At 39.6% G+C, this 20,970-nt stretch overlaps 1 protein-coding gene across 10 annotated transcripts in view; it reads left to right on the top strand.

The window, feature by feature from the left end:
* Nucleotides 1-20,970, top strand: part of EPB41L4A (erythrocyte membrane protein band 4.1 like 4A) — a 160,282-nt gene that overhangs the window by 44,951 nt on the left and 94,361 nt on the right. For 3 of the 10 annotated variants that reach the window (XM_061623929.1, XM_061623940.1, XM_061623950.1), the window contains exons 3-5: nt 7,286-7,390; nt 14,436-14,487; nt 15,458-15,536. In XM_061623929.1, coding sequence (XP_061479913.1) covers nt 7,286-7,390; nt 14,436-14,487; nt 15,458-15,536 — 236 coding nt within the window. Of the gene's footprint in view, nt 1-4,919; nt 5,009-7,285; nt 7,391-8,110; nt 8,241-8,422; nt 8,509-11,458; nt 11,649-12,972; nt 12,998-13,387; nt 13,419-14,435; nt 14,488-15,457; nt 15,537-20,970 lie in introns of those variants that run through there. The other 7 variants (XM_061623958.1, XM_061623969.1, XM_061623988.1 and 4 more) reach the window with 6 other exon arrangements.

Below are 20,970 nucleotides of genomic sequence, written 5' to 3'. Positions count from 1 at the left end.
TTGTTACTGTACTTTTTTCTAGTAAGAGAGATCTGGTGATATTTTGTTGTTGCTTGAAATAAAACTCTCTCTGTGTGGGGTGTGTATTCTTTTAGTACGCAAACACCTTATGACAGTGGCCTGATAAAAAGTTGCAAAAAAAAAAAAAAGGTGAGGTTTTTGTAAATATAGCTTGTGGCTCAGCTCAGTTGGTATTCCCTGAATGGCTCAAGTGTGCTTCTACAGTAGGCTCTTTAGTAAAGTAATGTACATTTGTACCCACCAATATTTTCATATCGGCTTTTAAAAGACAGAAGGTTGTCAGCACTGTCCTGTCCTTTTTGAGCAAAATAATTTTATGTGGTTCAGAAATTATAGGGCACGTTTATGTTAAGCAACTCCTTAAGGAAATCAAATTGTGATACATCTTAGGATACAGGCATTCAGGTAGGTTCTGATTTACAGGGGTCTTTGTATCAAACAACTGAGCTTGTGTTTAAAGGGAAAACAGATAGAAACAAAATTGGCATAGAAGCACTTGGAACTTCTATTAAATTATACAGTACTACAGGATGAGACCCAGTCTAGACACTGAATTTTAGTGGGGAGCAGAATGATACAAGGTAGATATAGGCTGATGACTCCTGTCTAGAGCCAACCCCTTAGCTTTATTTGTTTTAGTATTCAATATATGTTGTGCCACCAATATACATTGTGCTTTACAAAGAATGAGAGAAGAGTCCCTACCCCAAAAGAATTACAATCTAGAAAGTTGGGGGTTGGGAATTTTTTTCAGCCTGAGGGCTGTATTTTCTTTTAGGCAGTCTTCTGGAGGCCACATGCCTGTGGTGAGTGGAGTCAGAGACAAAAGTGGGCAGAGCAACAGATGTAAATTTTACCATTGAGCTAATTTCAACACACACTTGCAGACCACTTCTCATCACCATCCAGACAAGAAAGAAGCATTATTCAAGTTCAAGGACACATTTCAGCCAGGCAAAAACACTCAAAGAGGATGCAAAGCTAGTAAGGGGTGTGGCTTGGAGAGAGGGTGTGTGGCTGTGGAGGTGGTATGGCCTGGGGAGAGTCTCAGTGGCCAGATAGATAGGCCTGAAGGGCCATATTAGGCCCCCAGACCTGAATTGAACGCTTCTGCTCAGTATGTTAAGCAGATTCTAATCATGAATGTGTTTATACTGCAGCTTCCTTTGTTAACATCTATACATATTAATGTCTATTAGTTTATATTCCCCGCTTGAACATGTATCCAGCTAATTAAGCTCTAGCTCTTTGCCTTTGTAAATATTTGCAATATTAGCCAATATTAAATGAAAGCTCTTTGCTTGAACGTGTATTCTCCAAGTTGTGGTCTAACCTTGTTATCAGCCTCTTGGATCAGCTAGTTTTATATGCCTAAATGTTTAGGGCATAAAGTTTCATCATAGCAAGAGCTATGGGTATGCTCCAAATCTGTAACATTGACTTGGTTTATACCTACTTAGAGACTTAAATCTGGAAGGTCTATCCGTGCACTGTGGACACAGTGAGTGAGCCAGAGGTGCTCTGGTGGTGTGAGATCGGTTTTGACTTCTTCCTTCTGATGAAGTGGACAAGGTGCTTTCAGCCTTAAATCCAACCACTTGCTTACTCGATCCTTGCCCGTCGTGGCTCATTATGAGCTGCAAGGATAGACTGGGTGAGGGGATCAAGGCGGTGGTAAATATGTCCCTGGAAGAGGGAGCAATACCATCAGCCCTCAAGGAGGCAGTAATAAAACCGATTCTAAAGAAGCCCTCCTTGGATCCACAAGATTTGAACAACTTTCACCCAGTCTCAAATCTGCCATTCTTGGGCAAGGCGGTTGAGCGGGTGGTGGCACAGCAGTTGCAAGCGCACTTGGAGGAAGTGGATTATCTGGATCCATTTCAATCAGGCTTCAGGCCTAGACATGGGACTGAAACGGCCTTGGTCACCTTGGTGGATGATATGAGGAGGGCTGTAGAAACCCTGTCCAAGTGCCAGGAGTCAGTGAGTGGCTGGATGGGAAGGAATAAGCTGAGGCTGAACCCTGACAAAACTGAGGTACTGTTCGTGGGACACAAGGGAAGGTTGGGGGATGTTGACCTGGTCCTCAATGGGGTACAACTGCCCCTGAAAGACCAGGTCCTCAGCCTGGGGGTCATTCTCAACTCCCAGCTGTCCATGGAGGCTCAGGTCTCGGCTGTGAGCCAGGCAGCGCTGTATCAACTCCATCTGATACGGAGGCTGCGCCCCTACCTTCCCAACCATCTGCTCCCATCGGTGGTACATGCCCTTGTCTCCTCTTGCCTAGACTACTGTAATGCACTCTGCGTGGGGTTACCCTTGAAAATGGTCCAGAAGCTGCAACTGGTACAGAATGCGGCGGCTCGCCTGATCAAAGGCAGCCGCCAGCGACATCACATCACTCCAATGCTGAAGGAGTTGCACTGGTTGCCGGTTATTTTCCAGGCCCAATTCAAGGTGTTGGTTTTGACCTTTAAAATCCTATACTGTCTTGGCCCAGTTTATCTGAAAGAGTGCCTCCAGCTTCATCAAGGATGCCGCACAACAAGATCAGCCTCAAAAGGCCTCCTCTCTATCCCACCAGTTAAAACAGCTAGACTGGTGAGGACTAGGGAGAGGGCTTTTTCTGTTGTGGCCCCCACTTTGTGGAATTCCCTCCCAAATGATCTCCGTCACGCCCCTGCTATGATGAGCTTCCGCCAGGCCTTGAAGACCTGGCTCTTCAGACAGGCTTTTGGGGTGGGTTAGGTTTATTACTACTGTTGAGATTGTAATGTATTTGTATGTTTTTATTCTGTACGTCGCCCAGAGTGGCTGGACAACCAGCCAGATGGGCGACAAATAAATCAAATAAATAAATAAATAAATAAAAAATCTAACAACTGTAGCCCTACATACGATTGATATGATTTGGATCTCCAAAAAGGAACTAGTTTGAGCAAAAATATTATTTATGTAGATGGCATTTTGCAGAATAACATAAACAAACAAACAAACAAAGTCTCCACCCCAGAGAAGAGAGGAGGAGAAATACCTTGGCCCCGGTGGGGGGAGGGGGAGGGGCAGAAGAGGGGAGGGAGAGGGGAAGAGGGAGAAGTGTAACAAGGAATGAAATGAGCAAAAGCAGCTTAATTCTATGTACTGAGATCGAGTTTTCCTAGTTGGGAATAGGGATTAATGGGTTAAGCCATATATTTTACGGTGCAAGGCACAAGACTGATCTCTTGCACTGATGTAGACATACTCCTGCCCTTGCCAGTGCAGGCAGGTAAATCCTCAGACATACTTATAAGGTAGATAATGCAATTACTCTGCAATTAGTGCTGCTTCTGCCTTGGATTAATTTAGAGGGGGGGTAGTACTGCTGATAGACAGCAGTGTGGTGTAGTGGTTAGAGTGTTGGGTTTATGACCTGGGAGACCAGGTTTTGAATCCCCACACAGCCATGAAGCTCACTGGGTGACCTCACTGCCTCTCAGCCTCAGAGGAAGGCAATGGTAAACATCCTCTGAATATCGCTTACCATGAAAACCCTATTCATAGGGTCGCCATAAGTTGGAATCAACTTGGAGGCAGTCCATTTCCATTTTCAATACTGCTGATAATTGCATGGGTTGTGGACTGTATAGTATCTGGCTCCCAGGTGTGGTGGGGCTATGCTGCCTATGCTGACAAAGGAAAAGATCACATCAGCTGACTAGAGGACTTTTGTAGATTCTGTTGAAGGCTGACTTTAGAACAGGGATGGGAAATTTATGGCCCTCCAGATGTTGGATTCTAGCTTCCAATATCTGGAGGGCTGCAGGTTCCTCATCTCTGTTTTAGAAGATAAATAGCCAAGGAAGCACTGAAAATGGAGCTTAGGTGAGTGCCAACTTTCGTAACATCTCGGTGTCGTTTAAAAACAGATTTGTGTTCCCAGGCCTTTACTGGTGCTTCACTCTAACAGGTTAGTATACTTTTAAACTCTTCCCTGAGTTAGCAGCTGCTTTTGTGTGTGTGTATTTTTAGTGTTTGATATGAAATTTGCACTTGTCAAATTTTTGGCCTTGCATCTGTTAAAGCGACTTATGTCTACAGATTTAGGGTTTGTCATGTTTATGTTTTGTGTGTATCATAAATACTCAGAAACATTTAAACTTGCATTATCAGACTGGTTTTAGGGTTTTATAAAAGACTTTTAAACAGATTTTAAGCATGTTGCGGTGTTTTAATGGTACAATTTCATTTCTGTCAAAAGAAAACTAGATCTTTTCTGAAGGTTCTAGCTGTCATATTATGAAACCGGTAGAAACCTGCCTTTCTAGTTTATAGTCTTGTTACTGTAAAGCATGGCCTTATGACTCATTTTGAACAATTCTTTGTTCGTTCTTGAAAGCATTACTGATGGCATTTCAAACAACCTTGTTCCCTCTAAGAATGCAAGCCTCTAGCAAATTTAATCTTAGTATGAAATAGACTGTGTAAGTTTCAAGTCTGGATTACGCACTCCCAGCCCCTACTCCCTCTCTTTCTCTGGCTTTGTCTGATGGAGTTTTGCATTTAGTCTGTTTTGTTTGTTTGTTTGTCATAGAAAGTAATTTCTTAACATATTATAAAACTATTCTTCTGTCTGGTGATAGGGATTCTTGAGAAATTTTATTTCTGTGATTTCTGGTGTAAACTGACCTGATCCACACCACCTAGACTATTGTGCAGATTGAAACATATTTATCCTTTGTATTTCACACTTCTCCAAACTTTGTAATACAGTTCTTGGTTCAAAAACATTAATATATATTTAGATAAAATACAATTAGCAGTGTGTACATTGCGATAAAATATGTTTTATATATTTTGTGATAAAATATTTAAATATAAATTTTCATACTGAATATTCTTTTTAAAAATCACAGATCAGTGTGGAAGTAGAACAGAATGGACTTATGAATAAACTCATGCAAGATTAATATGGACTGGAGATAGACTGATCCGCCCATCTCCGGTTCGTAGTCTATTAAAAATAGATGTACTTAGATTTAGGTATTATGTGTGGGGAAGTATACTGAACTACTTTATTTCTTTAGTTCAATTATTAACAATGTAAACAACAACAGTTTATCACATGGTAGGAAGTGATCCAGCATTGATTTGTTATGCCTTGTAGGTATGAGCCTACTATGTCAAATACATGATTTGATAGAAAATGGGCTATGTCAGCATTTCATGAATTTTACCATGGAGTTACAGATCAAATGGAGTTGCTGAACATCACTGCAGATGTTTAAAATATGAGGTGCTAGTGTAGTTCCTGTGTGAAAGTTATGCAGTAATGATTTATCAAATTCCTGTTCAACAGACTTGGCCCTGGGTACAGATATTTTGAAAATATATTTGTGTTAGGTAGCAGTGAAAGTACCTAACTCTTGAGTAACACTGAGCTAAGAAATTGAACTAAAATAAATTATCCCATGATTATGGACTAAAATAAAGATTCATAACATTTTCCCCCTTTTTGTCTTCGAGCATCTTCATGTTCTTGGCACGCTGAACACAACACAGTAGTGTTCTAGATTTTTTAAAAGTTCATACTTCAAGATCCCAGGGTAACTGGGGTGGAATGCATTGTTTAGCTGATAAGTTGCAAGCCAGGATAACTATTCTGCTTTTTCATTTATCAGGGACAATTGCTAACCATAAGTATCTTAAAAACACACTACTACTATCAAAGTAAAAAAGAATGAACAGCCATATCTGGTTTGATACTCCCCTATTTTACACACTGAAACCCATGGACTGGATTTCTTGATCATATTGTGCCCAGTCAACAGCTCATTTTTTTGCTGATGGAGACATTCTCCTTTCCTCAGCATTGTTATGCCAGATGAGAAGAAAGGAGAAGAAATGTCAGTCGGGGGGATCCAAGATAGTCAGTCCCTAGGAAGGATTACCATGATAGAAGTGTATAAAATAGTGCATGGTGTGGAGAAAGTTGATGATAAGAAATTTTTCTCTCCCTCTCATAATACTGTCTTCATCCAATAAAGCTGAATATTCGATGATTCAGGTCAGACAAAAGAAAGTACACAGTGCAAAGGATGGAATTCACTTCCACAAGATGTAGTGATGGCTACCAACTTGGATGTCTTTAAAAGAGGATTAAGCAAATTCATGGGGAATATGGCCACTACTAGCCATGACGGCTATGTTCTACTTCGTCTGCTGGAGGCAGTATGCCTTAGAATACTAGATTGCTGGTAGGGTGGGGTGGGGTGAATGCACAGGTGGGGTAAATGCAGTTGTCCTCAGGTCCTGTTTGCAGGCTTCCCATAGGAATTTGGTTGCCCACTGTGAGAACAGAGTGCTAGACTTGATGGGCCTTTGGCCAAATCCATCAGGCTCTTCCTATGTTCTTCCCCTTAATCATGAGTACTGTTGGGAGGCTGGAAGAAGTGTCAGTTGTACTGGGGGCAAGTGGGAAGGGCAAATTGTATGCAATATAGAGGCCTGTTTTGGACAGTAGAGAGAAGTGGCAGCAGCAATAGTAGTATTGGGAGGGACTGTTTGGGAGGATCAAAGGGCAGTAATGGAGACTTCAGTTTTTAGTACCTAGTTCTTAGGCTTAGAATCCTTGGTTGTGTCAGTACTCATGATTTAAGTTCTCCATAATCACGTACAACTTAAAAAACAAAGACAAACAGCAGCTAACCATCTAAACAATGATAACTGGAAATGTTCCAGTTGACATTTTGGCACTTTCATAATAAAGATTAGCCTCAGAGATATCGGCCAGCAATGCATGTGTAACATGCCTGTAGTGTATTCATAAAATAGTTATGTGTGACTTTGTGCTGACAAAGTGGTTAATTTGTGATCCATCTTAGCATTTCTTTAATGCTATAGGAAAACTTGGAGTTGGGCTACTGACCGTTTCCCCCCTTCCGTTTTTGGATCTGGAATGACAAAGCTTTAAATAAATTTATGCAAATCCAGATGGTCAGTGCAGAACTGCTGCAGATCACAGAAGGGTACTTTGATAGCTTAAATATATAAAGCTGAACACATTGACGATTAGTAAAATGCAACCATATTTCCACAAAATGACTAAAGAGAACATTACACAAACACATCATTGAGATTTTAGTTAAAATATCAGTAAGCTTGTTTCTAATAAAACAATCATCTCTGGTATACAAAGCTGGCTGAATGCATGAATACCACTGTGCAGCTGACAAAAGAATGAACACTTGTATGAAAAGGCTCTGTACATTCTTTCCCACAGAAGTCAACGAAAGGGTCGGTTGTCCTAGGCTACGTATTCGAGCATTTAAACCTTGTGGAGATAGATTACTTTGGACTGCGTTACTGTGACCGAAGTCACCAGACGGTGAGTAAAAGCACAACAGTAGTTTTCCAATGGTAAATGTTCCCCTGTTTGTAACCATTTTCCAGTCATATTTTAAACTGGCGTCTACTCTGGTCAACAAGTTAATTTTTAAACCAGCTTAAATTGACTTGTCATGGTTGTATGTAAATAAATACTTCTGTCAGGAGTTCTTTCTGCAGTGCCTGGTGATATGTTGTATAGAATGTCTTTTCTGTTCAAATGAATGGACCTCTTTAGGGATAGAAAGAAGTCCCAAATCTATATGTGTGATAATACAATGTGGGAAAAAATAAATGAGCAAACAAGTGGTTAAGCAGATTAAAAAGTAAACTTAAAGCTGTCATCTTATCGCTTATCAATATGCCAAACTCTAGACATATGGCCCTAGGTTGCCAGTTCTCCCTTGCATGATTTTGGTGCAAAAGCTCTAGCAAGTCTCTTAGGGAAGGATAGTAGGTAAGAGGTAGGCTGTATTGAATAGATAGTTGTACTTTCCAGATTGAGCTTTTTATGGAGTTGGAATCAGACGTACATGTGCTGAACTGAGCAGAAGGTTCATGTATATACTGTAGGTATGACTCAACCTTGAATCAATATGAAATGTTTCATCATATTTTGCTAATGAAAATGAAGTATGGAAATTTAGCAAGTTGTCCATGATTACACATTCTGGCTGTGTGTGTAAGTTCCAATCTATTGTCTTATTCCCTTATTTACTAGATCTTGATGATTGAAATAAAGATACTGTTTTGGAAATTGGGAGATCCTCTGTGGTTTCAAGAGCATGATGAGCTTGGAGTCCCCTTTTCTTTTTTTAGAATATTGTTGCCTGATTGAAATATATTTGCAGGTTAGTTTGGACATCATATTTTGAAAACCCCAGAATCCCCACATTGACAATTTGTGCTGCTGCGTGTGCAGTTCCTGATATCCCAAAGCATGCATAGCCCCAGTAAGATAATCATAATTAACACCAATAATCTATTAGTAAAGAAGAGGAAATTGAATTTTTTCTGTCTTTCCATCCTCCAGACAAATGATTGGCACTGTTGCTGATGATTGGCACTATAGCCAGTGAGCCAACCTGGATCACCTAGTGTGCAGCAGCTGTGAAAAAGGTGAATTCCCTGTTAGGGATCATTAAGAAAGGCAAATAAAATCTTCACTATCATAATGCTGTTATACAAATCTATGGTGTGACAACATTGGAATACTGTGTAGATCTGGTCTCCTCATCTCAAAAAAAGTGTATGACCCTCCTGGCAAATGTGAAGTTGAAGGGGCAGGACTGCAGCTTGAGATTAAACGGTCAAGGAATACCTAATCACTTTGAATGTGTTCAAATTTGCGAGGCCCAATGGACTGCATCCTAGAGGAATGAAGGAACTGGCTGAAGAACTCTCGGAATCATTGTCTATTATCTTTGCGAAATTGTGGAGGATGGGGGACAAGATGGTACCCTGCGGCACCCCACAGCACAACTGCCAGGGGGCCGAAAGACAGTCACCCAATGCTATTCTGTGAGAGAGACCCTGGAGATAGGATTGGAACCACTGTAAAACAGTGCCTCCAGTACCCATCTCACCAAGTCGGCCCAAAAAGATACCATGGTCAATGGTATCAAAAGCGTCTGAGAGATCAAGTAAGAATAACAGGGTCGCACTCCCCCTGTCCTTCTCTGGATAAAGGTCATCCATCAGGGCGACCAAGGCTGATTCAGTCCCATAACCAGGCCTGAACCCAGACTGGGATGGGTCTGGATAATCTGTTTCATCCAACAGTTTTGCAGTTGCTGCGCCACAACCCTCTCAATCACCTTTCCTAAAAAGGGGGTATTTGCAACTGGTCGGTAGTTGTCACAAACCAATCCCGGGTGGGCTTTTTCAGGAGTGGTCGGATCACCGTCTCTTTCAAGGTGGCTGGAACCACTCCCTCGCACAATGATGCATTGACCACACCCTGGATCCACTCGGTCAGACCCTCTCGGCAAGCTTTAATAAGCCAAGAAGGGCAAGGGTCGAGAGGACACGTTGCTGGCCGCATCATCGCAAGCACCTTGTCCACATCATCAGGCCGCATCAACTGAAACCATTCCCAAGAAGTTGCAGCAGAGTATGCATAGTATGCCACTATGTACCAGTTCCTGGGAATCGTAAGTAGGGAGAGTGCTCTTGCACTCAGGTCAAGCTTGTGCGCTTCCCAAAGACATCTGGTTAGTAGTTGGTCACTGTGAGAACAGGATACTGGACTATATGGGAGTTTGACCTGATCTAACAGGTCTCTTCTTAGTGATCTTGTGGATGTGTGTGGCCCTACCAACTGGGGGTAGCCCTGTGGCTTCTCCACTGCATCTGGTTTTTTAATGCACCAGAGTGTAGGGATGCTTGTGCTATCAGACTTGTGGGTAGAGGAAGCCATGCTGATTCTAGATGTTTGTAAACTGGGCCCTTAGTCTGGTATAAGATACTCACAGTTATTCACTGTGAGCCGAAACTTTTATAAATCTGATACATAAAAATAAGCTCTTCATCTGTTGATGAAATAAGAGTCTTAATACTTTCCATCAGAAAGTGTATCACCTTATTTTATTTTTGAACCAGTTTAGACTTTCTAAGGGTCACTGTGTGATGTTTCTAGCAAGTGCTAGAAGAAAAGCAAGTGCGTGTCTCCCCCCCCCCCAAAAATAATGTTTGGTTTGTAGGACTAGAGAGAAAACAGTAGGGGATTACCTTACTGGCCCTATCTCTTGCTATACAGGCCACTGGCTAAACCAATTATTTTATACATTGTACATATAAATACATTATCATACATTAAAATGAATTACATATTCTAATGAACAAAACATAGACAAGCTTTAAAGACTAAAATGTATTTTTTTTTTTAAAAAAGCAGTGATTATAGAAGTGTAACTGCAACCTGGGAGAAGTATTACATTAAGAATATGTAAGCCATCATTTAATCAAGCAGAGACTACTTGAGTTATAATTGTTAATAAAATTTCTCCATTTGTATGTCTTTGTTTCTTTTTTAAAAAAGAACTATATTAAATAATAATAATTACAAATTCCATTTGTGTCTTCCTCATTAATATTCCCCAACTAGAAAAGCAGGTTTGACTCTTGCTTTTGAGATCCTTGCCTGCAATGCAAGTGGCAGCAAAGACTAGTGAGACATCACAAAACCAAAGGAGTCAAAGAATTACACATTAAGGAGTTAGCTGGTATGCAACCTTTGCTAATTTCAATAGGATGTCTACAGAGGCCCTGCACAAGCACTGTTAAAATTGTTGTACATGCAGTTGTGCTTGGTAGCACTGAATGATTTTTTTTGAGACACTCAGGCTAGGGTTGGCAATATTATATTACACATGTATAGGCGAGTTGAAGCCTGGAGAATTGTATGTGTTTGAACTAGTTTAAACACAGCACGGTGCAACAGTAGAACAAAGTTGTACTTGTGTCTTGAAAACCAGAGTGGTGTGATGAATCTGCAATGACTGCTGTAACAGATAAGCAAGCAGAAGGGACTTGTTGAACAGGCATAATCTCTGTGAAAGTGGAAAAGGAGGGGAGGTTATGTGTGAGACATTTAGCAGCTGTAGTAGAGGCATTTGATGACTGACATCCTAGTGAATGGATAATTTTCAACCTAGTTTAATGGTTTCTTACAAACAAGTTCAGAGTGTTTGACCTTAGTTTGACCCAGTACACAGTAACAGAATGATGTATTATCACTTGAAGACTATTAACCTTATAGCAATGGAATGTTCCGTTTATGTGGCTTTTCATGACTTCATCATGGAACAGTTTAAAGCACACTGTTTTTAGCCATGTTTTAAAAACTAACCTGTTACAATTCTGTAAACTGCAGCCCTCTAGATGCAAAGCAATTCAGTATCCCCTACACATACGCTTGTTTTGCTTTTTAAAATTAGACCCTAACTCTTTATGAGATTGAGGTAGACTTGAGTTTTAAGAAGGATGGTTCTCCCACCATCATACATCATTTGTGGGTTCAGCTGTGTCCTAACTGAAGAGTGTAACTTCTCAAGTAGGAGGTGTTTAAGGAAGATCTTGCGTTTCTTGAGAGCATTTTGCTGGGTGTGGATGGAAAAATAGAAGCACTATTGCAGAGACACAAGGGAGCCTTCCTAAGAATCTAGAGAGATGGCAATGTGGAGTAAAAAATTACATGGTGATTAGGGATTAGGCTTGTCTAATCGCCTTCCTTATGAGATGTCTGGCAAATTGTTAAGGTAGATTTCTAGCTTTTTGTCCATACTTTCAACTTTGTCTCAGGATGCTGCTGCTTACATTTCTGTTGTATTTATGAAAATGTCAGCCTGTTTCCATTCCTAAAGCATTTGTGTGGAGTGTGCTCCTTCTTCTTTCCCTCTCTTACTGTGGACAGATGCTCGCTTTAGGAATCTGTACCATAACCACCAACCCTGCAGTCACTGATTAATACTATATGGATTCATTGCTTTTTGAAGCCAAGATGCTGGCTAATATTATATATTAGTAAGCCTGGGCATTGTAATTGTAAGACACGTTCTTTCATGTTTCTGGTTGTGACTGAGCACTATAGTTATTTGGCAATTAGATTATTAATGGCCTGAAACAAAATGCATATCCACACGTTATTAAACTATATACTTGGAACCTGCATCTTGATTTTTATTGTTGTAAGGGGCTGAAGCACCTGCTGTGAATTTCTGGGTTGTTCAAAATCTGTTTTAAATAGTCTCTACCTGGAGATTTTATCCCTTCTAAATTCTGTTTTCATCTTAAAGCAAATTGTGAGTTGTGATTTGCTTTTTTTTTTACAATATAGTGATCTGTTAACAGTGCCATGTCCACTTAATATTATATACAAGATTGAGTTGCCATATAATTATTTAAAAAATAAGCAATAGCATTGATTCTTTGTTTTCACTGTGAAGATAATTAGAGCTTCCATTGAAGTATATAGGGAAGCTTTTGGCTTTCACAAAAAAGATGCAGAACGAATATAGAAGGAGATGTAATGCTAGTTTGTAGTTTAACTTTTCTTGTTTGAAAAACTTTGCAGCTGTTTTATATTACCTGAGAATGTTATTTTTGTTTTTAGGTATAGGACACAGGTTGAGAGTAGGCCCAGGTTGCATGTCATATTAAAGTATAGTTAATAGTTTACAATAAACATAGAAATGGGTCCTGATTTGCTCCTCTCCTTGCAGGACCTGCAATCCCTGATTTAGGCTGTAAAGATAATAGTTGCTGGATTGAAGTGTTTCCATTAGCCACATCTGGAGGGGAAAAGGGGTTCATCTGCTGATCAGCTGCAAAATCTCTTAGAAGTGAATTTTTAAAAAAATGAACTCAAGCAGCTGCCACCAGGTTTTACAGGAAAAAGGGGTGGGGTTTGAGTTGTTGGAAGTGGGGCAAGAGCAACTCCTGTTTGGGTTCTTTTGTTTGTATTCCAGAAGGAAGATAGAGTTACGGTCCTCCAGCTGTCTATGCTTGCCTACCTTTACCTGTGCTGTTCTCTGCCTAACTTCCTTCCGTTGCAAACTGATATGCTCAGGGAAGCTGACCTGCCCCTCCTTCCTTTGTTTTCTTTAACGTAAATAAAGTTTTCTTATTTTACTAAGTCTTAAGTCTCAGTGATCTAAATGCAGGGTAAAAGCTTGCTACTTAGGTAAATACATGCACTGGCACACATGCAGCTTAGACGCATTTCCATATGCAGCATGGTGTGCCCCGGTTTTCAGAAGAGAGAGGTAGAAATGCACTGGAACTGGCAGAGCAGTGAGTGTATTTCTGTCATTAATGCTACATCTGAACTGGGTATCATGGTTTGTTTCATCCAAACAAACTTTGATGTGAAATCAAAGTTTTTTTTGGCTTCTTAATCATGATTTGTTTGGAGTGAAACAAATCATTATCCCTGGTTCAGACATAAAGGTAAGTGAGGAATTATGATTTATTGCTCCTGCTTGTAACCTAGGGGAAGATTGAAGCGGAAGCCAACTTTTGGGTTTATGGTAAGTTGCTATCTAAGATGAATGCTGCTAATGTTGTTGTGTGTGTTTCCCATTCAAAGACATAGTCCCTGGGTTTTGCTCATTAAAAACCAGACTGGGCTTTTGTACTTCATTTCCAGTCTTCAGAGAAAAAATTAGATGTGTAACATCTTGACCAGAACATAAACTATTTTTTCCTCCTTTGGTGCATGCTTGAAAAATATATGTAAAACTCCTGCTTGTTCAGGACATGTACGTGCAACTGTGAATGTGATAATTTTATATGCTAATTTTCCTTTGGGGAACACCAAATCACGGACAGTTGAGGATTTCTAATCTCTATATTGGATTATTTTGATCTGTTTACCTATGTGTGACAGTGTTTTAAAATTAGAACTGCTCAAAGTTCCAGTTATTTCAATGTTGTTTTGGAGAGATTATTTATCAGTTGAGATTTAACTTAACCTTCAACAATGTAATTGTTGGTTCACAAATATACCCATTTTCTTAAAGCAGGGTTTGGGAACCTTTGGCCCTCTAGATTTTCTGGGCTCCATCTCCCATCAACGCCCGCCAGCATGTCCAATAGTGGGAGTTGTACTTCAGCAACATTTGGAGGGCCACAAGTTCTCCATCCTTGCCTGAAGGAGAAGCTGCCATAAGGTATGAAATTTACACATTGCAATCTCTACAAAGCCCAATTGAATTCCTCCTACATATATTTTATGTAGGATCTTCAGTGTTGATTTAGAAATGAAGTTCAGGGAAAAAAAAACTCCTTTCTATAGCTTTTGTTCATCCTTAGGTTAACAAAGTCAAAATATCCCTGATGAGTCTTTTGTAATATGTGATTTTCAAGAAATAGCTGGGAAATAGGATTGATACAGCTGCTGCCAGCGTTATAACTAATACTAAAATATATATTTAGTACTAGCAGAGTAGCAGTTTTTAGATAATGTCTTTGTTTTCAAAGTCCCTTAATATAGCTATATGTATTTATAATGGTTTAATGTGATAAATGACTGATTTTTCTCACAGTACTGGCTGGATCCTACAAAGACTCTTACAGAACATAAGGAACTTATAAACAGTATGTATTCAATATGTTCTTCATAAGCATTGTTTAGTGATGGAGAGGCATAGAAAAACCTGCATCTGCAAAGTCAACAGCATTGAATGTGGACTTCTGATCATATCTGGAGGTTCATCAAAATTGCTATATGTAGCTAGCTCAAAATTGCTCACACAGGTTTGACAGCTAAAAGTCTGTTTCTTCTTTTTCCATCCCCGCATATATTTCTGTGTTCAAACTGTTCTTAACAGTGCCAGAACATTTGAAATATCTAAATGACATTGTTTCTATGTAAGGTGGGCTTGCATTTAACTTTATAAACTTTAAGAAAAGAATATCTAGAACCCTGATCAGTAACTTTGGAATTGTGGCCAACAAAGTTTGCAGACCAATCTATCAATAGGAGAACATTGCAATAGGTCTTGGGAGGCAGAAATGTAGTGGAAAGGCTGAGCGTTTCCAAATATGCATGCATAGGATTGTGGCCATTGACACGGACAATTAATTGCTTTGATGAACTTTCATAGTAGAAACAAATCTGTGATTACTTTAGTATATATTGGATACTTGATGTGAGTAAATTAAATGTACAAATTCAGAAATTGAACAACCACCAAGAAAGTGATGAGATAGCTACCCCCAAATATCTTTCTCCAGCAGAGTAGTTAGAGACAATGAGCTAAGTTCTGTTCATCTGCAATTCCACTTCATTTCAATGCAGCTTGTCTATACATAGCTGTTGAGGCCAAAGCCTAAAGCAATCCACTGAGAGTATTACCATCTTATTTTAAAATCTTAAGGTCAGCGGAAAGATCAGTTGAAATAATTTTTCAGTGGTCTCCATTGAATGGAAAAATGGTGCACATTTTCTTCAGTAAGGTCTCCGATAAGTGATGGAATTTACCTCTAGTCTAAGTAACTGTGTTTAGTATTGTAGTGAGGGCTGTGTGGTCTTCAAAAAAATAATTAAAATTTTTATTTCTGATAGCTGGTCCCCCTTACACGCTATACTTTGGAGTTAAATTCTATGCAGAAGATCCATGCAAATTAAAAGAAGAAATCACAAGGTATAGTAATGCATATAACATTTTGACCATTAGGAATGAGGTACAGCAGGTATTTTTAAAGCTCATGGAGGATTTGTTCATTTTAAAAAAGAGAGAGGTGAAAGGGGGAAAGGGAGACTCGGATTTTCTTGTAGTAAGACCTTGTTGGAAAATGACATTTAATTCTCAATGGTGCAGGATGGAGTTAAATTCAGCTTACCCATGTGTCTTGTGTTTGGTTAAATTGTGCCCAAAGTTTTGCCCTGATTCTATTGTACTGTATTGGTTTTTTTTTTTAGTGATTATCAGATTTGTGTTTCACTATGATAGATCTGCTTCTAAGACAGAGTTTGTCCTCCTCCTGTAGTGTTTGTTTTCATTCCACAATGCTATAAGGTTTTTTTTAAATGCTCATTCTGCGTCTGTGTTAGAATTGCTTTTAATATGTTTTCTTTAATAATATGCTTTTAAACCTTATTTTTAAAAAATATGTTTTTAAAGCTTTTTTAAAAAAATGTTTTTAATGTTTTGTTTTATTTTAAGGTCTTTTTATGATGTTTCAAAGTATTTTTAGCATTTCTGTTTGCCGCCCTGGGCTCCTGCTGGGAGGAAGGGCGGGATATAAATCAAATAATAAATAATAATAAATAAATTTATTTTCCAAAGAGATTGGCGCAAACACAATACAACTGAGCTCTATAATGAAAGATTCATCTTCTCATGCTGTATTAGACAGTGATTTTAAACCATTACTCATGATCATAAAGATGATGTGATAATCTGGTTGTGTTGCATTTTTAATTTTTTTATTACTTTAGAAAACTTAACATACATCGTAACATACTACATAATAATTATCAAAACAAAACTGAGTTTTCACAATTTTTCCTGCACAACATAATAAGTACTAGAGTATTAGAATCAATGCAATGGGTAACAATAAAGCATACGATTTACAAAACTATATTATTTTCATTTTAAAGTACTGTATATAAAGCATATGGGTATACATTGTCTTGAATCTTGTTATTCCAAAACTTGATAAACAAAGATCACCTTTCTACAAATCTATTTACTTGTCCATTTTTTTTCTTATGTCAGTTCTAACATTAATATTGTGACCCAAACTGTATGAAACCAATCCAAAATTAATGGAGCTGTTCTTTTTTTCCATGTCTTATTGATGGTTATTTTTGTTACCGTCAACAGATTTGAGATGATTTCTAAATCAGGTTCTAACACTATGCCATCCAGGAGTTTAGAAATAATGCTTTAGCATCATTTGGTATAAAATATCCATTCATCTCTGAAATTATGTTGCATAAAGTGGTCCAATCACTGGGCAGCTCCAGCATACACGTAAACAGTCTACTCAGTTATTATCTCATCTCCAACATTGACTCTGTGCTGTAGAGGATATTTTTGAAAGCCTGTATGGGATCAAATACCATTCACTTTATAGAAATTTTCTTTCAGATGTATTGATATTAACTGAAAAAGTATATTTGACCAGATCCAAATCCATTCTGTCAGATATATTTCCTGTTGGGTATCTTTTGCCCACTTTTTCATAGATGCTTCTTTCTCGTCGTTAAATTTCATGTTTATTTTTCCCTGAGTTTTAACAATTTTCACATTCAATTTCTTCCCTTAATGACACATACTTTCCAAGTAAGCATAGTAATGCTTCCCTTACTTGAAAATATTAGCATAAATGTGGTTCCTGGCCATACATTAAATCAATGATATCTGTGTATGACTTAATTCCATGCTCAGAAATTATGCCCATTATTATACAGCCACGAGAGTGGGTGTATACTATAATCAGCATGGATTTTTCACATTCTGCAATGTTAAATTGAAAATACCCCCATGCCATTCTGATCCTTCCCGTAATATCATTTCAAAATAAAAACTTACAAAAGTTATAGTCCTGAACTCAGAAATGCTTGCTTAACAACCCTCTCAATTTTTATGGCAATACACAAAACAGTCAGAGAATCCCCATATGAGCCTGCCCGGGCGTTGAGATCCTCAGGAGAGGCCCTTCTCTCAGTCCCAACACCTTCACAAGCACGATTGGTGGGGATGCGAGATAGGGCCTTCTCGTTGGCTGCCCCCAGGTTCTGGAACTTCCTAGGGAAGCACGAATGGCCCCTTCCTTGCTATCCTTCCGTCAGCAGGCAAAGACTTTTTTATTCCAACAGGCTTTTGGACTAGAAGATGTTTAAGATAGGACCTCATAAGGTTTGTTGTATTGTTCTATGGTCCTATTCTTAATGTTTTAAATTGTCTTAGTATCTTAAGTGTATGTTTCATGGTTTTAATGTTACGAATAGTTTAATTCGATTTTAATTGTATATTTTTGTATGTTTTTTACCTATGTGTAGTTTTTATTTGTAAGCCGCCCTGAGTTCCAGTTTTGGAAAAAGGGCGGGGTAAAAATAAAGAGTAATAATAATAATAAGAATCGAGAGTTCAGAGTCTAAAAAGAGAGAGAGAAACCAGACCCCTATTGGACTTTTTTCTGTCAGAGTTCTCATAATCTGTTGAAATTAATTAAAAATCATCTATTTTCACAGAGTACCTGTATCCTATTACTGACCTTGCCCCATATGCTGACCTTCATCTTCTGGAGTTTAAAAGCTAAAAAAATGCCTGGCCAATTTTTAATTAATTTAAGAAATTTAGCATTAAACTCAATGATAAGGCCGGGCATGCTCATTAAGAACCAACTGTCAGTGTTCTAAAAGTCAGACTCACAGCTGCTTGGCTTGGCTAATCAGGGGGCCACACCCACACAAGACTTTGATTTCACTTGTGACAGTAATGGCTTCCCCCAAAGAATCCGGAGAAGTGTAGGAGACTCCTATCCCCTGACAGAGATCCAGTGGCCAGACTGGTTTAACAGTCAGCTGCTCTGATTGAAACTCTGTGAGGGGAACAGGGCATCTTCTACTTAACTCTCAGCACCCTTCAATAACTACATTTCCCAAGATTCTTTGAGAGAAGCCACAACTGTCGAAAGTGAAATAAAGGTCTGGTGTGGATGTGGCCAGGGACAGCTTCAGTTTAAATTTGGGTGCGAGACTACATGTGCCTGCTGTAGAATAAAAAGTTGGGGAAACACTGAAAAACGATACCGTTCACAATGTTTTCCTTTTGGAAAGGAAAGGGACTTCCCCTCTGCCCAGTGCCCACCCATCCAATCTCCTCCCCTCCCCTCCCTCCTCCCCTCCCTGCTCCCCTCCCTGCTGCTCCCCCAGGTCAGTTTCACCTAAGCATGATTGCACAGGAGTAAACCCCACTGAACGCAAAAAGCATGCAAATGATCAAACTTGCCCTCCTCTCCTCCTCCCTCCTACCCCCTCCCTCTTGCCCCTTCTCTCCCCCTCCCTTCCCCCTCCTCCACTCCCCCCTCCCTCTCCCCCTGGTCAGTTTTACCTATCCTAAGCATGATTTCACAGGAGTAAATCCCATTAAACTCAATAAGCATGCAAATGATCAAACCTGCTCTCCCCCTCCTCCCTCCCATCACCTCCCTTTTTCCCCTTCCCTCCCCCTTCCCTCCCCCTTCCCTCCCCCTTCCCTCCCCCTTCCCTCCCCCTTCCCCCTCCAATCCCCTCCTTCCCCCTCCCCCTCCTTCTGCTCCTCTCTCCCCACTTCCTCCTTCCCTCTATTCTACCCCCTCCTCCCCCATGGTCAGTTTCACCTATCCTAGCCATGATTACACAGGAGTAAATCCCACTGAACTTAATAAGCTTGCAAATAATCAGATCTGCCTTTCCCCTCTTTCCACTCTTCTTGCCCTTCCTCCTCCCTTCTTCCTTATCTCCTCCCCTGCCCACTCCAGACCTCTATCCCCATTGTGATTTTTACCTATCCTAGCCATGATTGCACAGGAGTAAATCCCACTGAACTCAATAAACATGAAAATGATCAAACCTGCCCTCCTCCTCCCCCTTCTGCCTGCTCCCATATCCCTCCTGCCCTCCCCATCTCCTGTGGTCAGTTTCACCTATCCTAAGCATGATTGCAGGAGAGTAAATCCCACTGAACTCAATAAGCATACAAATGATCAATCCATTTTCAGCAAACACGCACAGGATCCCATTTCTTGTTAGCTTGTGTGCGTTTGTTGTGTGAAACAGCATACATTACGTTGGAGTTAAGTTGAGCAAGAAACTTCTTCAGAGCATGTTAAGAGTCTTTATTGAAAGACATTAAGACCAGAGGCTTAAGAGTAAATACATGTAGAGATTCTTCAGTCACCCCCCTTCTGGTACATCTCTCTCCATAGATAAACACAAAAGACAGCCTCTCAGCTCAGAGGCATAATTCAGAAGAACAACAACTCACTCACTCTGTTACAACTTTCCCAGCTGTTATCTCCCGTTACCATGACAACCTGTCTGACCTTCAAGTCTACTCTCTCAGGCCAGACATGGCAGATAAGACTGCTTCTCAAAACACATGCTTGTAACTTTCCAGACCTGATGAAAATATCCTTAGGCAGTACGGCCTAATGCCAACATTTCTTACTTCCCCGATTAAAAAGCAGAGAAATTCACTAATAGGCAAAAAACCCTTGTGGTTTAAGAATGTACCTATAGCCCACAGATATTTCTATCAAACTTTAAAAAGCAGGGATATTGGGCAGCTATAGTGAATGCACCAGGGGAGCAGGAGACCTGACCTCCTCTCTGAGATATTGTACTGCCCTACAAACTTGTTAAAAATGCAAACACAATTTGGTTTGGTCTTTCACAGTCCAGTCCACTTCCTGTGCAGCTTGGAAGAATTTGGTAACATGTGCCTCTGAGCATATGGTGAGTGGTGGCAACATCTGCAATCTGCCCAAATAATAGAAACAAGACATGTGCTGTGCTGATCTTGTTTTAACAGGAGGAAGCAACAATATTAAGATATAGTTGATATAATTCAGATAGTCACTTTAAATATGTTTGATTTACTTTGCAATTTTAGTGAAGTTTCCTATAGTAAATCATTTTCTTTTGCTTCTGTTTCTGTGAATATGTGAAGTATAGCAACACTTTGCAACACTAAAAATAGTCCAAAAATAGTTGTGGAATAATGGCACTGACTATTCTACAGAATAGTTTCCAGTGGACATGAGGAGTGTCTCAGTTTGCACAAGATAAAACGGGGAGGTGAAATATATTCTAGGAGAATTCTAGGTGTGCTCTATGGTTTTAATTGATCTTGCCCACCTTTCCTTAAGTGGAGTAGTTTAAGCATAGCAGGCTGAAAACATGCATCTTGGGAAGGCCAAGTTTGTTTTTTCCGAACAGCTAGATTCATTGCATAAGTATTGTATTGTACGTATTGTAATCAGTCTGATTTTACATCAAACTGCAGTTTCAGATTCAACTATTAATGCACCCAAAATAGAAATAGAACATAACCTCCAGTTTGAAACACAAAAGCTGTCTTC

The sequence above is a fragment of the Rhineura floridana genome, chromosome 1, assembly GCF_030035675.1.
Source record: "Rhineura floridana isolate rRhiFlo1 chromosome 1, rRhiFlo1.hap2, whole genome shotgun sequence".
Lineage (NCBI taxonomy): Eukaryota > Metazoa > Chordata > Lepidosauria > Squamata > Rhineuridae > Rhineura > Rhineura floridana.
Note: the sequence above shows the minus strand (reverse complement) of the source record. Positions and strands in the feature narration are given on the sequence as shown.